This window comes from Pecten maximus, chromosome 7 (genome assembly GCF_902652985.1).
Source record: "Pecten maximus chromosome 7, xPecMax1.1, whole genome shotgun sequence".
Lineage (NCBI taxonomy): Eukaryota > Metazoa > Mollusca > Bivalvia > Pectinida > Pectinidae > Pecten > Pecten maximus.
In genome coordinates, this window is record NC_047021.1 from 605,121 (window position 1) to 620,376 (window position 15,256).

At 37.3% G+C, this 15,256-nt stretch overlaps 1 protein-coding gene across 1 annotated transcript in view; it reads left to right on the top strand.

Annotated features, from left to right (window-relative positions):
* The window catches only part of LOC117331273 (origin recognition complex subunit 5-like), a 52,148-nt gene that overhangs the window by 18,861 nt on the left and 18,031 nt on the right, over nt 1-15,256 (top strand). Inside the window, exons 8-12 of the mRNA XM_033889879.1 lie at nt 917-965; nt 1,765-1,855; nt 3,456-3,514; nt 12,720-12,832; nt 14,146-14,196. Coding sequence (XP_033745770.1) covers nt 917-965; nt 1,765-1,855; nt 3,456-3,514; nt 12,720-12,832; nt 14,146-14,196 — 363 coding nt within the window. The remainder of the gene's footprint in view (nt 1-916; nt 966-1,764; nt 1,856-3,455; nt 3,515-12,719; nt 12,833-14,145; nt 14,197-15,256) is intronic.

Consider the following 15,256-nt stretch of genomic DNA (forward strand, 5'->3'; position numbering starts at 1 on the left):
TAGGTCACCTGACTGAAGGGTAAGTGGTTTATGACTCACCTGTCTGAAGGGTAAGTGGTTTATAGCTCACCTGACCGAAGGGTAAGTGGTTTATAGCTCACCTGACCGAAGGGTAAGTGGTTTATAGGTCACCTGACTGAAGGGTAAGTGGTTTATAGGTCACCTGACTGAAGGGTAAGTGGTTTATAACTCACCTGACCGAAGGGTAAGTGGTTTATAACTCACCTGACCGAAGGGTAAGTGGTTTATAGGTCACCTGACCGAAGGGTAACTGGTTTATAGGTCACCTGACCAAAGGGTAACTGGTTTATAGCTCACCTGACCGAAGGGTAAGTGGTTTATAACTCACCTGCCCGAAGAGTAAGTGGTTTATAACTCACCTGACCGAAGAGTAAGTGGTTTATAACTCACCTGACCGAAGGGTAAGTGGTTTATAGCTCACCTGACCGAAGGGTAAGTGGTTTATAGGTCACCTGACCGAAGGGTAACTGGTTTATAACTTACCTGACCAAAGGGTAACTGGTTTGTAGCTTACCTGACCGAAGGGTAAGTGGTTTATAGCTCACCTGTCTGAAGGGTAAGTGGTTTATAGCTCACCTGAATGAAGGTTAAGTGGTTTATAACTCACCTGCCCGAATGTATATAATGTATTTACTGACATTATTGATGTATAATTACAGTTGTCATTGATAGTAATAGTGGTTTATGGGAATCATGTACAATGTATATATTTACTGATATTATTGATGTGTAATTACAGTTGTCATTGATATTAATAGTGGTTTATGGGAAATAATTAATTGATTAACTATCTACTATCAATGACCCGACATTCTATTAATAAATCTTTGATGCCTCTACTTTTAACTCTTGCTTTGCCACACTGTTATTATAATATATATTTATATATATACAGGCTGGGCTGAACTACGAGAAGTACTGTCAGCCAATCAGGACAGGAGAAGGTAAGTACAGTATAGCATTATATACAGGCAGGGCTGAACTACGAGAAGTACTGTCAGCCAATCAGGACAGGAGAAGGTAATCACAGTATAACATTATATACAGGCAGGGCTGAACTATGACCTGTACTGTCAGCCAATCAGGACAGGAGAAGGTAATTACAGTATAACATTATATACAGGCAGGGCTGAACTATGACCTGTACTGTCAGCCAATCAGGACAGGAGAAGGTAATTACAGTATAACATTATATACAGGCAGGGCTGAACTATGACCTGTACTGTCAGCCAATCAGGACAGGAGAAGGTAATTACAGTATAACATTATACTGGCTCCTTCTACCTTGATGGATATCAAATGTCAAATCCAAACTGTTTGTAAACATGGCCGAGGATGGGTCAATTTCCCCCCCATTTTCACTATGACAGGAGTTCTGATATTAGATTTTTAAAAGGCCAAGAAAGCTTCAGATTAGTAATATATTGATTTGAATGTACCACATACCATCATAAACAGTGATAATGCTAATCTGAGTTTGTTTACAAGTGGTACAAAGTGCTTTTCATTATAGATTATCAAACAGTAAACTTTATTTATTTTTACAACAAATGCAAAACGAAATATAACAACTAATGGTATGGTAGGCAACTAGAGAATCCAGAGAAAACCCATGTGGATGGACAAATAGCCCAATTAACTTTTCATGTTGATTGGGGAATAGCCAATGAATGCTGACCTCACCACACGACCATCCATACATTTCCTTCCTTTATGTGTAATGTTACAAATATATTCTTGCAGCCGAAGCATCAGACACAAGAAAGTTGTGGAAAAATATAGAACCTCACCTGAAAAAGGCTCTTCAGACTGTTTACCTGAGGGAAGTGTCCAGGTATGTACTACAGACTGTTTACCTGGGGGGAGGTGTCCAGGTATGTACTACAGATTGTTTACCTGGGGGAAGTGTCTAGGTATGTACTACAGACTGTTTACTTGAGGGAAGTGTCCAGGTACGTAATACAGACTGTTTACCTGAGGGAAGTGTCCAGGTATGTACTACAGACTGTTTACCTGAGGGAAGTGTCCAGGTATGTACTACAGCTGTTTACCTGGGGGAAGTGTCCAGGTACGTACTACAGACTGTTTACCTTGGGGAAGTGTCCAGGTACGTACTACAGACTGTTTACCTGGGGGAAGTGTCCAGGTATGTACTACAGACTATTTACCTGGGGGAAGTGTCCAGGTATGTACTACAGACTGTTTACCTGAGGGAAGTGTCCAGGTATGTACTACAGACTGTTTACCTGGGGGAAGTGTCCAGGTACGTACTACAGACTGTTTACCTGGGGGAAGTGTCCAGGTACGTAATACAGACTGTTTACCTGAGGGAAGTGTCCAGGTATGTACTACAGACTGTTTACCTGAGGGAAGTGTCCAGGTATGTACTACAGACTGTTTACTTGAGGGAAGTGTCCAGGTACGTAATACAGACTGTTTACCTGAGGGAAGTGTCCAAGTACGTACTACAGACTGTTTACCTGAGGGAAGTGTCCAGGTATGTACTACAGACTGTTTACCTGAGGGAAGTGTCCAGGTATGTACTACAGACTGTTTACTTGAGGGAAGTGTCCAGGTACGTACTACAGACTGTTTACCTGGGGGAAGTGTCAAGGTACGTACTACTACTAAAGACGGTTTACCTGAGGGAAGTGTCCAGGTATGTACTACAGACTGTTTACCTGAGGGAAGTGTCCAGGTATGTACTACAGACTGTTTACTTGAGGGAAGTGTCCAGGTATGTACTACAGACTGTTTACCTGGGGGAAGTGTCCAGGTATGTACTACAGACTGTTTACCTGAGGGAAGTGTCCAGGTATGTACTACAGACTGTTTACCTGAGGGAAGTGTCCAGGTATGTACTACAGACTGTTTACCTGAGGGAAGTGTCCAGGTATGTACTACAGACTGTTTACCTGGGGGAAGTGTCCAGGTATGTACTACAGACTGTTTACCTGAGGGAAGTGTCCAGGTATGTACTACAGACTGTTTACCTTGGGGAAGTGTCCAGGTATGTACTACAGACTGTTTACCTGAGGGAAGTGTCAAGGTATTTACTATAGGCTGTTTATCTGTATCTTTTTCTAAAAATTATGGTCACTATAAACAGGTTTTCCGATAAGAACCATCAATTTAAGTTTGTCCGAACAACTCCTCCTAAACCGAAGGACCGATTCCAATTCATGCAAATATTAATGATCAAGTGTAGATGTGCATGCCACTTTCTTTTTCTCAAAATTATAGTTGCTATGGCTACTGGTCACTGAATTCTCTTTATTGTGAACAACACATATTTCAGACATTCTGAATTTCAGAAATATGGGCTTGCCAGGGTTATCTAAAATAATTATCTCTGTCCTTTTCATCTGAGCAATTTTTTTTCTTTTGTACTATCTATTTTTAGTTTGATTTGTATTTGTTTACTCAATTTGTAGTTCTCAGTGGGAAAAAGCACAGCAGGAAACAGAAGTGGGACAGATGCCATCTCTACAAGGTAGTGTATGTCTAAATAACTTACCTGGTACCTTTAAGAGGTACTGTATGTCTGAAATAACTTACCTGGTACCTCTACAAGGTAGTGTATGTCTAAATAACTTACCTGGTACCTCTACAAGGTAGTGTATGTCTAAATAACTTACCTGGTACCTCTACGAGGTACTGTATGTCTGAAATAACTTACCTGGTACCTCTACAAGGTAGTGTATGTCTGAAACAACTTACCTGGTACCTCTACAAGGTAATGTATGTCTGAAATAACTTACCTGGTACCTCTACAAGGTAGTGTATGTCTGAAACTGCCCTGCAGTTAGGGCGTAAGAATTGTACCTGCTGCCCCCATTGCATGATCGTAAAAGGCGACTAAACTTGGGATCTTATCTTTTCTCTTCTTTCTTAACAACTTTCTTCTTCCTAATGTCTCCCTTGACAATGCCTCACGTTTGGCCTTTAGTTGAGCGTTCGCCGCTGTGAGGAAGGTTTTGGGTTCTGTCCCCTAGCCGAGACATACCAAAGTCTTTAAAAATGGTAGTTGCTACTCCTGCTTAGCGCTCAGCATAGTTGGAGTGGAACGACTGGTTCGCCCGTTGTCAGTATAATGTGACCGGGTGGGGTGTGCTGCTGGGTGTCTTCGACAGTATGCTTCAGTGAGATAGCACTATAAATCGGCAAAAGTTCCGGCCTATCACAAGGAGACTTAACACGAACATACCGCAGCCTCCCAAAACACATACGCACTCACCACACGCATACATGTCGCACGCACGGGAGGCCGTCCTTAAATGACCTTAGCTGTTAATAGGACGTTAAACAAAATAAACCAAATCAAACCAAAGTATGTCTGAAATAACTTACCTGGTACCTCTACAAGGTAGTGTATATCTAAATAACTTACCTGGTACCTCTACAAGGTAGTGTATGTCTGAAATAACTTACCTGGTACCTCTACAAGGTAGTGTATATCTAAATAACTTACCTGGTACCTCTACAAGGTAGTGTATGTCTGAAATAACTTACCTGGTACCTCTACAAGGTAGTGTAAATCTGAAATAACTTACCTGGTACCTCTACAAGGTAGTGTATGTCTGAAATAACTTACCTGACATCTCTACAAGGTAGTGTATGTCTGAAATAACTTACCTGGTACCTCTACAAGGTAGTGTATGTCTGAAATAACTTACCTGGTACCTCTACAAGGTAGTGTATGTCTGGAATAACTTACCTGACATCTCTACAAGGTAGTATATGTCTGAAATAACTTACCTGGTACCTCTACAAGGTAGTGTGTCTGAAATAACTTACCTGGTACCTCTACAAGGTAGTGTGTCTGAAATAACTTACCTGGTACCTCTGCAAGGTACTGTATATCTAAATAACTTACCTGACATCTCTACAAGGTAGTGTATGTCTGAAATAACTTACCTGGTACCTCTACAAGGTACTGTATGTCTGAAATAACTTACCTGGTACCTCTACAAGGTAGTGTATGTCTAAATAACTTACCTGGTACCTCTACAAGGTAGTATATGTCTAAATAACTTACCTGGTACCTCTACAAGGTAGTGTATATCTGAAATAACTTACCTGGTACCTCTACAATGTACTGTATGTCTGAAATAACTTACCTGGTACCTCTACGAGGTACTGTATGTCTGAAATAACTTATCTGGTACCTCTACAAGGTAATGTATATATGAAATAACTTACCTGGTACCTCTACAAGGTAGTGTATGTCTGAAATAACTTACCTGGTACCTCTACAAGGTAGTGTATGTCTGAAATAACTTACCTGGTACCTCTACAAGGTAGTGTATATCTGAAATAACTTACCTGGTACCTCTATAAGGTAATGTATGTCTAAATAACTTACCTGGTACCTCTACAAAAGGTACTGTATGTCTGAAATAACTTACCTGGTACCTCTACAAGGTAGTGTATGTCTGAAATAACTTACCTGGTACCTCTACAAGGTAGTGTATATCTAAATAACTTACCTGGTACCTCTACAAGGTAGTGTATGTCTGAAATAACTTACCTGGTACCTCTACAAGGTAGTGTAAATCTGAAATAACTTACCTGGTACCTCTACAAGGTAGTGTATGTCTGAAATAACTTACCTGACATCTCTACAAGGTAGTGTATGTCTGAAATAACTTACCTGGTACCTCTACAAGGTAGTGTATGTCTGAAATAACTTACCTGGTACCTCTACAAGGTAGTGTATGTCTGGAATAACTTACCTGACATCTCTACAAGGTAGTATATGTCTGAAATAACTTACCTGGTACCTCTACAAGGTAGTGTGTCTGAAATAACTTACCTGGTACCTCTACAAGGTAGTGTGTCTGAAATAACTTACCTGGTACCTCTGCAAGGTACTGTATATCTAAATAACTTACCTGACATCTCTACAAGGTAGTGTATGTCTGAAATAACTTACCTGGTACCTCTACAAGGTACTGTATGTCTGAAATAACTTACCTGGTACCTCTACAAGGTAGTGTATGTCTAAATAACTTACCTGGTACCTCTACAAGGTAGTATATGTCTAAATAACTTACCTGGTACCTCTACAAGGTAGTGTATATCTGAAATAACTTACCTGGTACCTCTACAATGTACTGTATGTCTGAAATAACTTACCTGGTACCTCTACGAGGTACTGTATGTCTGAAATAACTTATCTGGTACCTCTACAAGGTAATGTATATATGAAATAACTTACCTGGTACCTCTACAAGGTAGTGTATGTCTGAAATAACTTACCTGGTACCTCTACAAGGTAGTGTATGTCTGAAATAACTTACCTGGTACCTCTACAAGGTAGTGTATATCTGAAATAACTTACCTGGTACCTCTATAAGGTAATGTATGTCTAAATAACTTACCTGGTACCTCTACAAAAGGTACTGTATGTCTGAAATAACTTACCTGGTACCTCTACAAGGTAGTGTATGTCTGAAATAACTTACCTGGTACGTCTATAAGGTAATGTATGTCTAAATAACTTACCTGGTACCTCTACAAGGTAGTGTATATCTAAATAACTTACCTGACATCTCTACAAGGTAGTGTATGTCTAAATAACTTACCTGGTACCTCTACAAGGTAGTGTATGTCTGAAATAACTTACCTGGTACCTCTACAAGGTAGTGTGTCTGAAATAACTTACCTGGTACCTCTACAAGGTACTGTATATCTAAATAACTTACCTGACATCTCTACAAGGTAGTGTATGTCTGAAATAACTTACCTGGTACCCCTACAAGGTACTGTATGTCTGAAATAACTTACCTGGTACCTCTACAAGGTAGTATATGTCTGAAATAACTTACCTGACATCTCTACAAGGTAGTATATGTCTGAAATAACTTACCTGGTACCTCTACAAGGTAGTATATGTTTAAATAACTTACCTGACATCTCAACAAGGTAGTGTATGTCTGAAATAACTTACCTGGTACCTCTACAAGGTAGTGTAGTGTATGTCTAAATAACTTACCTGGTACCTCTACAAGGTAGTGTATGTCTAAATAACTTACCTGGTACCTCTACAAGGTAGTGTATATCTGAAATAACTTACCTGGTACCTCTACAAGGTACTGTATGTCTGAAATAACTTACCTGGTACCTCTACGAGGTACTGTATGTCTGAAATAACTTATCTGGTACCTCTACAAGGTAATGTATATCTGAAATAACTTACCTGGTACCTCTACAAGGTAGTGTATGTCTGAAATAACTTACCTGGTACCTCTACAAGGTAGTGTATGTCTGAAATAACTTACCTGGTACCTCTACAAGGTAGTGTATGTCTGAAATAACTTACCTGGTACCTCTATAAGGTAATGTATGTCTAAATAACTTACCTGGTACCTCTACAAGGTAGTGTATGTCTGAAATAACTTACCTGACATCTCTACAAGGTAGTGTATGTCTAAATAACTTACCTGGTACCTCTACAAGGTAGTGTGTCTGAAATAACTTACCTGGTACCTCTACAAGGTACTGTATATCTAAATAACTTACCTGACATCTCTACAAGGTAGTGTATGTCTGAAATAACTTACCTGGTACCTCTACAAGGTAGTGTATGTCTAAATAACTTACCTGGTACCTCTACAAGGTAGTATATGTCTAAATAACTTACCTGGTACCTCTACAAGGTAGTATATGTCTGAAATAACTTACCTGACATCTCTACAAGGTAGTATATGTCTGAAATAACTTACCTGGTACCTCTACAAGGTAGTATATGTTTAAATAACTTACCTGACATCTCAACAAGGTAGTGTATGTCTGAAATAACTTACCTGGTACCTCTACAAGGTAGTGTAGTGTATGTCTAAATAACTTACCTGGTACCTCTACAAGGTAGTGTATGTCTAAATAACTTACCTGGTACCTCTACAAGGTAGTGTAGTGTATGTCTAAATAACTTACCTGGTACCTCTACAAGGTTGTGTATGTCTGAAATAACTTACCTGGTACCTCTACAAGGTAGTGTATATCTGAAATAACTTACCTGGTACCTCTACAAGGTACTGTATGTCTGAAATAACTTACCTGGTACCTCTACGAGGTACTGTATGTCTGAAATAACTTATCTGGTACCTCTACAAGGTAATGTATATCTGAAATAACTTACCTGGTACCTCTACAAGGTAGTGTATGTCTGAAATAACTTACCTGGTACCTCTACAAGGTAGTGTATGTCTGAAATAACTTACCTGGTACCTCTACAAGGTAGTGTATGTCTGAAATAACTTACCTGGTACCTCTATAAGGTAATGTATGTCTAAATAACTTACCTGGTACCTCTACAAGGTAGTGTATGTCTAAATAACTTACCTGGTACCTCTACAAGGTAGTGTATGTCTGGAATAACTTACCTGACATCTCTACAAGGTAGTATATGTCTGAAATAACTTACCTGGTACCTCTACAAGGTAGTGTGTCTGAAATAACTTACCTGGTACCTCTACAAGGTAGTGTGTCTGAAATAACTTACCTGGTACCTCTACAAGGTACTGTATATCTAAATAACTTACCTGACATCTCTACAAGGTAGTGTATGTCTGAAATAACTTACCTGGTACCTCTACAAGGTACTGTATGTCTGAAATAACTTACCTGGTACCTCTACAAGGTAGTGTATGTCTAAATAACTTACCTGGTACCTCTACAAGGTAGTATATGTCTAAATAACTTACCTGGTACCTCTACAAGGTAGTATATGTTTAAATAACTTACCTGACATCTCAACAAGGTAGTGTATGTCTGAAATAACTTACCTGGTACCTCTACAAGGTAGTGTAGTGTATGTCTAAATAACTTACCTGGTACCTCTACAAGGTAGTGTATGTCTAAATAACTTACCTGGTACCTCTACAAGGTAGTGTATATCTGAAATAACTTACCTGGTACCTCTACAAGGTACTGTATGTCTGAAATAACTTACCTGGTACCTCTACGAGGTACTGTATGTCTGAAATAACTTATCTGGTACCTCTACAAGGTAATGTATATCTGAAATAACTTACCTGGTACCTCTACAAGGTAGTGTATGTCTGAAATAACTTACCTGGTACCTCTACAAGGTAGTGTATGTCTGAAATAACTTACCTGGTACCTCTACAAGGTAGTGTATGTCTGAAATAACTTACCTGGTACCTCTATAAGGTAATGTATGTCTAAATAACTTACCTGGTACCTCTACAAGGTAGTGTATGTCTGAAATAACTTACCTGACATCTCTACAAGGTAGTGTATGTCTAAATAACTTACCTGGTACCTCTACAAGGTAGTGTATGTCTGAAATAACTTACCTGGTACCTCTACAAGGTAGTGTGTCTGAAATAACTTACCTGGTACCTCTACAAGGTACTGTATATCTAAATAACTTACCTGACATCTCTACAAGGTAGTGTATGTCTGAAATAACTTACCTGGTACCCCTACAAGGTACTGTATGTCTGAAATAACTTACCTGGTACCTCTACAAGGTAGTGTATGTCTAAATAACTTACCTGGTACCTCTACAAGGTAGTATATGTCTAAATAACTTACCTGGTACCTCTACAAGGTAGTATATGTCTGAAATAACTTACCTGACATCTCTACAAGGTAGTATATGTCTGAAATAACTTACCTGGTACCTCTACAAGGTAGTATATGTTTAAATAACTTACCTGACATCTCAACAAGGTAGTGTATGTCTGAAATAACTTACCTGGTACCTCTACAAGGTAGTGTAGTGTATGTCTAAATAACTTACCTGGTACCTCTACAAGGTAGTGTATGTCTAAATAACTTACCTGGTACCTCTACAAGGTAGTGTAGTGTATGTCTAAATAACTTACCTGGTACCTCTACAAGGTTGTGTATGTCTGAAATAACTTACCTGGTACCTCTACAAGGTAGTGTATATCTGAAATAACTTACCTGGTACCTCTACAAGGTACTGTATGTCTGAAATAACTTACCTGGTACCTCTACGAGGTACTGTATGTCTGAAATAACTTATCTGGTACCTCTACAAGGTAATGTATATCTGAAATAACTTACCTGGTACCTCTACAAGGTAGTGTATGTCTGAAATAACTTACCTGGTACCTCTACAAGGTAGTGTATGTCTGAAATAACTTACCTGGTACCTCTACAAGGTAGTGTATGTCTGAAATAACTTACCTGGTACCTCTATAAGGTAATGTATGTCTAAATAACTTACCTGGTACCTCTACAAGGTAGTGTATGTCTAAATAACTTACCTGGTACCTCTAAAAGGTAGTGTATGTCTGGAATAACTTACCTGACATCTCTACAAGGTAGTATATGTCTGAAATAACTTACCTGGTACCTCTACAAGGTAGTGTGTCTGAAATAACTTACCTGGTACCTCTACAAGGTAGTGTGTCTGAAATAACTTATCTGGTACCTCTACAAGGTACTGTATATCTAAATAACTTACCTGACATCTCTACAAGGTAGTGTATGTCTGAAATAACTTACCTGGTACCTCTACAAGGTACTGTATGTCTGAAATAACTTACCTGGTACCTCTACAAGGTAGTGTATGTCTAAATAACTTACCTGGTACCTCTACAAGGTAGTATATGTCTAAATAACTTACCTGGTACCTCTACAAGGTAGTATATGTCTGAAATAACTTACCTGACATCTCTACAAGGTAGTATATGTCTGAAATAACTTACCTGGTACCTCTACAAGGTAGTATATGTCTAAATAACTTACCTGACATCTCAACAAGGTAGTGTATGTCTGAAATAACTTACCTGGTACCTCTACAAGGTAGTGTAGTGTTTGTCTAAATAACTTACCTGACATCTCTACAAGGTAGTGTATGTCTAAATAACTTTCCTGGTACCTCTACGAGGTAGTGTAGTGTTTGTCTAAATAACTTACCTGACATCTCTACAAGGTAGTGTGTCTGAAATAACTTACCTGGTACCTCTACAAGGTAGTATATGTCTAAATAACTTACCTGGTACCTCTACAAGGTAGTGTGTCTGAAATAACTTACCTGGTACCTCTACAAGGTAGTATATGTCTAAATAACTTACCTGGTACCTCTACAAGGTAGTGTGTCTGAAATAACTTACCTGGTACCTCTACAAGGTAGTGTATGTCTGAAATAACTTACCTGGTACCTCTACAAGGTAGTATATGTCTAAATAACTTACCTGGTACCTCTACAAGGTACTATATGTCTGAAATAACTTACCTGGTACCTCTACAAGGTAGTGTGTCTGAAATAACTTACCTGGTACCTCTACAAGGTAGTGTGTCTGAAATAACTTACCTGGTACCTCTACAAGGTACTGTATATCTAAATAACTTACCTGACATCTCTACAAGGTAGTGTATGTCTGAAATAACTTACCTGGTACCTCTACAAGGTAGTGTGTCTGAAATAACTTACCTGGTACCTCTACAAGGTACTGTATATCTAAATAACTTACCTGACATCTCTACAAGGTAGTGTATGTCTGAAATAACTTACCTGGTACCTCTACAAGGTACTGTATGTCTGAAATAACTTACCTGGTACCTCTACAAGGTAGTGTATGTCTAAATAACTTACCTGGTACCTCTACAAGGTAGTATATGTCTAAATAACTTACCTGGTACCTCTACAAGGTAGTATATGTCTGAAATAACTTACCTGACATCTCTACAAGGTAGTATATGTCTGAAATAACTTACCTGGTACCTCTACAAGGTAGTATATGTCTAAATAACTTACCTGACATCTCAACAAGGTAGTGTATGTCTGAAATAACTTACCTGGTACCTCTACAAGGTAGTGTAGTGTATGTCTAAATAACTTACCTGGTACCTCTACAAGGTAGTGTATGTCTAAATAACTTTCCTGGTACCTCTACAAGGTAGTGTATATCTGAAATAACTTACCTGGTACCTCTACAAGGTAGTGTATGTCTGAAATAACTTACCTGGTACCTCTACAAGGTAGTGTAGTGTATGTCTAAATAACTTACCTGGTACCTCTACAAGGTAATGTATGTATAAATAACTTACCTGGTACCTCTACAAGGTAGTGTATGTCTAAATAACTTACCTGGTACCTCTACAAGGTAGTGTATGTCTAAATAACTTACCTGGTACCTCTACAAGGTAGTGTATGTCTGGAATAACTTACCTGGTACCTCTACAAGGTACTGTATATCTAAATAACTTACCTGGTACCTCTACAAGGTAGTGTATGTCTGGAATAACTTACCTGGTACCTCTACGAGGTAGTGTATGTCAGGGCCCTGAGACCTTAAGCATCTGGGGTGAATGATGTTTACCTCAATTTCAAGGTAATGGGAATCAAATCTGCCAAAATATATCAAAACTGAGGGGACCATTAAGGCCCATGGGCCTGTTGTTAAGTATTAGGAATATATGTTAATATAAGCTAGTTATTAATAAAACTGCTTTATGGTGGAAGGGAGTTAACTCATGTAGACGTGTTTCTTTCAATAAAGATTTTTCTCCAGAATAAGGATAAAATAAAAGATATATTAAAGGCATCTAGGTAGATTAAGAAGTGTAACTAGTTAGTTGATTTACATGTATTGTAGGAAACTTAATGAAAACAAGTAAATTTGAGTGAACAAGTGTTGGTACATCAAGTTACAATACTTTGGTGGATGTTTAAGTCATTTTCTTCACTGCAGGTTTGTCCTCGAGAAACCACGTGGAACTTCCGTACTATTCCAAGTATCTGTTGATCGCAGCCTACCTTGCTTCCTACAACCCTGCCAAGACTGATCGCAGGTTTTTTGCCAGGGTAGGTTTGTAGTTTATAGGCAGAAAACTTATTAGTATGTACCAGTTATTATAACGTGTTATAGATTTGTACCTGTTATTATAACGTGTTATAGATATGTACAAGTTATTATAGCATGTTATAGATATGTACCAGTTATTATAACGTGTTATAGATTTGTACCTGTTATTATAGCATGTTATAGATATGTACCAGTTATTACAACATGTTATAGATATGTACAAGTTATTATAACATGTTATAGATTTGTACCTGTTATTATAGCATGTTATAGATTTGTACCAGTTATTACATGTTATAGATATGTACAAGTTATTATAACATATTATAGATATGTACCTGTTATTATAGCATGTTATAGATATGTACCAGTTATTACATGTTATAGATATGTACAAGTTATTATAACATATTATAGATATGTACAACTTATTATCAAGTGTTATAGATTTGTACCAGTTATTATAACGTGTTATAGATATGTACAATTTATTATAACATATTATAGATATGTACAACTTATTATAACGTGTTATAGATTTGTACCAGTTATTATAACGTGTTATAGATATGTACCAGTTATTATAACATGTTATAGATTTGTACAAGTTATTATAACGTGTTATAGATTTGTACAAGTTATTATAACGTGTTATAGATTTGTACAAGTTATTATAACATATTATAGATATGTACCAGTTATTATAACATGTTATAGATATGTACCCGTTATTATAACGTGTTATAGATATGTACCAGTTATTATAACATGTTATAGATTTGTACAAGTTATTATAACGTGTTATAGATTTGTACAAGTTATTATAACATATTATAGATATGTACCAGTTATTATAACATGTTATAGATATGTACCCGTTATTATAACGTGTTATAGATATGTACCAGTTATTATAACGTGTTATAGATATGTACCCATTATTTTAACGTGTTATAGATATGTACCAGTTATTATAACATGTTATAGATTTGTACAAGTTATTATAACATGTTATAGATTTGTACAAGTTATTATAACATGTTATATATATGTACAAGTTATTATAACATATTATAGATATGTACAAGTTATTATAACGTGTTATAGATATGTACCAGTTATTATAACATGATCAGAGAGGAACAAAATGAAAGTAGAAAAAAGATAGAAGCCTTTCGTTGGACCAATAAAGATAATTTGATGGTGGGCGCTAGGATCCTTTTGGGATCTTGTTTGGCTGTTGAATTTTCATTTTATAAATAATCAGTATTGAAAACCTAACAATCAAATCAGGTTATATTTTTTTTTTCAGAACTCTGGCAAGGTTGACAAACGAGCAAAATTCATAAAGAAACATGAGAGAGTAAGTATATAACAACCCGTACAAATTAAAGCTGTCACTAATCTAACGTCCATTATATAACACGTGTACCATAACAACCCGTACAAATTAAAGCTGTCACTAATCTAACGTCCATTATATAACACGTGTACCATAACAACAACCCGTACAAATTAAAGCTGTCACTAATCTAACGTCCATTATATAACACATGTACCGTACCAACAACCCGTACAAATTAAAGTTGTCACTAATCTAACGTCCATTATATAACACGTGTACCATAACAACAACCCGTACAAATTAAAGCTGTCACTAATCTAACGTCCATTATATAACACGTGTACCATGACAACAGCCCGTACAAATTAAAGTGTCACTAATCTAACGTCCATTATATAACACACGTGTACCATAACAACAACCCGTACAAATTAAAGGTGTCACTAATCTAACGTCCATTATATAACACGTGTACCATAACAACAACCCGTACAAATTAAAGCTGTCACTAATCTAACGTCCATTATATAACACGTGTACCATAACAACAACCCGTACAAATTAAAGCTGTCACTAATCTAACGTCCATTATATAACACACGTGTACCATAACAACAACCCGTACAAATTAAAGCTGTCACTAATCTAACGTCCATTATATAACACGTGTACCATAACAACCCGTACAAATTAAAGCTGTCACTAATCTAACGTCCATTATATAACACACGTGTACCATAACAACAACCCGTACAAATTAAAGCTGTCACTAATCTAACGTCCATTATATAACACGTGTACCATAACAACAACCCGTACAAATTAAAGCTGTCACTAATCTAACGTCCATTATATAACACGTGTACCATAACAACCCGTACAAATTAAAGCTGTCACTAATCTAACGTCCATTATATAACACACGTGTACCATAACAACAACCCGTACAAATTAAAGCTGTCACTAATCTAACGTCCATTATATAACGCGTGTACCATAACAACAACCCGTACAAATTAAAGCTGTCACTAATCTAACGTCCATTATATAACACGTGTACCATAACAACAACCCGTAC